Source organism: Montipora foliosa, chromosome 4 (genome assembly GCF_036669935.1).
Source record: "Montipora foliosa isolate CH-2021 chromosome 4, ASM3666993v2, whole genome shotgun sequence".
Lineage (NCBI taxonomy): Eukaryota > Metazoa > Cnidaria > Anthozoa > Scleractinia > Acroporidae > Montipora > Montipora foliosa.
The window spans coordinates 5,317,670-5,320,169 of record NC_090872.1 but is presented as its reverse complement, the minus strand read 5'-3'; the positions used below and the strand labels follow the sequence as shown (position 1 = coordinate 5,320,169).

The 2,500-nt window shown below is 38.6% G+C and overlaps 1 protein-coding gene across 1 annotated transcript in view; it reads right to left on the bottom strand.

The window, feature by feature from the left end:
- LOC137999604 (uncharacterized) overlaps window positions 1-2,500 on the bottom strand; it is a 40,631-nt gene that overhangs the window by 30,063 nt on the left and 8,068 nt on the right. Inside the window, exon 3 of the mRNA XM_068845424.1 lies at window positions 484-785. Within this exon, the coding sequence (XP_068701525.1) occupies window positions 484-785 (302 nt within the window). The remainder of the gene's footprint in view (window positions 1-483; window positions 786-2,500) is intronic.

Here is a 2,500-nt window from a genome sequence, read left to right as displayed (position 1 = left end):
GAAGAAACTGGGCAGTGAAAACTTCCCATTTAGCATTACCAGATAATGTTAACAATAATCTCTAAAATATTTAAAATTCAACAAAATTTGTAGGCCAGTTAACCAGAAAAATGTATGTTTATGAAATGTCTCTAATTTTTTCACCTACAGCATTTTTTTAAATTTGAAAGCGAAACGTTTTAAATTAATCTAAGGTAACAAGGGCGACTGTAGTAGAGAGTAAATGTTTAAAAAGAGAGGCCATAACAAGCCAGGGGGATTTCACATGTGTCTTTGACAAGCAGGAGCCTTCAAACAGCAGTCTGCTGGCAGCCACAAACACCATCCAAATCTTCCTTTTAGAACACAAAAATACTGTGAATCAACACAACTTTAAAGCCTTAACCTCAACCTCATGAAAGACAATGACCTAAAGTTTACTGCTTTTCTGTAGACTTTTCAGAAAAGCGTAGTAGTTGAAGCTTCAAGGGAGGATTTTCATACCTTTCTTGTGCATCTAACAACTCAAGCTTCCTTTTGGTTTTGTCATCAACTTCACACTTGAGTACAACCTCTCGTCGTCTCATACATGAACTCAAAACTCCCATGTGCTTCACAATTCTGTTTCGCACATATTGCTGTGTATTTACTATGGAGTCCTTGATGTCAACAACAGTTTTTCTTGATTTTTTAATCAAGTCATAGTTATCTCCTAATCTCTTAGACCAGCCACGGAGTTCCTCCCGTGTTGTTGTCACAATATCAGTAGCCAGTCTGCAGTCATGTCCCGCATGTTTGCCATAAACCTGAGCAATGCAAAAACAGTTATCAGGCTGAAACATTAATAGGCTGACAGACTGTTGACAGGGATTAAAACTGCTGATGTAAAGGCTGAATGATTAGAATGTGATCTCAGAAATACACTAAGGATAATTATTAATCATTGTAAAGGTGCAATAGAGAAGTTATAGTACAGTACCGCTCAAAAGTAAGTTACCACCCTCGTGCACTACAGGAATCATGTCGCGCGTGACGGTAAGAAATCTGTAAGTGCAGTGGCTTGATGCTCGTGCGTGATTTTAATTGACCTTGCAGTATCTTCGTATGTAAAAATGTGGCAATTCCCAAGCACATTTCATTATTTACAAAGCTTCGTTCACTGATCGACAAACCGTGAATCATAAGCACTTTTGTAAGGAAAGTAAGTTTTTGTATTATTTACACATTTTCGAGATAATGATAATCCATGGTTTGTGTTTCCTTTTGGAGACTCGCTCTGAAAATTTTAAACACAAATTTTAACCCGATGGTCAAACAATCAAACGCTTCAGATAATTTATGCCTTATCGAGTTGCGAACTTCACAGGCGCCCCAAGCTCAGTATGAGCATGGCCAACAAAAATAATTATAAGGATTTGTATGAGAATCCCAATAAAAAGCTCAAGAAGAAAAGAGAAGAGAAGAAAGAAAAATCTCAATTAAAAAGCCTAACCTTATTGCCATCATGGATAGCTTCCTTCCTGTGTGGTTATTTTCCAGATCTGACGCAATTTGAGCCATTTCTCAATTTCGTGGTTGTCAACGGTTACAATAAAATCCCAAGGCTGGAGACTAAATTCTCAGGTGCCAACAAATTTGAGTCAAATATTCCTGGATATAATATTTCCACCGCCACAATTTCACATCAGAATCAACTGACAAAGATTGAACTTTCATTTCAACCCACCATCAACGCAATAGCAGTCCTGCAAGCAACGTCAGGTAGTGAATATTGCAACAAAATAGCGTGCATAGGAGGTGCTTTATCACCAAAGTGGCCATGGCTTCACAGTTAGTCAACCGCAAATTTCTTTATTCCCCTGGGTCTCCTGGCATGACTGCATTGGCTCAGTCGTCAAATCACAGTCATGCTTCCTTTGCGTTGACAAAGTTCAAACACATTCGCAAAACCGGAAAGCATTGAAAGATGTGAGAATTGAAAGCCGTAGTAAACAAACTTTTGCGCATTCATGCCACTTTTATTACCGGTAGTTAATAGGATTTTATACGTAGTAGGCTGTTTGCGATCGTACATGTAACTGTATTTGTCAAGCCTTCAAGGAATTAACATTAATAATTATGCAAATAAAATTTGTTCCCGTAGTTTATCAAGCCCAATTTGTTAATTCCTCTGGGTCTCGTGACGCGACTGTTTTCTCTCAGCTGCTAATAATTAAATTTCACTGGCTTCAGTAAGTCCAGCCACAAAATATTCGTAGCACAATATCTTTTGCGAACAAAGTTTATTTGCATGTTAATATATATTCCTTGAAAGCTTGAGCCAATGCAGTCATGCCAAGAGACCCAGGGGAATAAAGAAATTTGCGGTTGACTAACTACGGTCTGTCACCCCGGTAAGGGTCAGTTCATTATCAACGGTCGAAGCCGTAGCCACTTTGGTGATAAAGCACCGCCTTCCCACGCTGTTTTGTTGCAATATTCACCACCTAACATTGCTCACATGGTGGGTTGAGATGAAAGT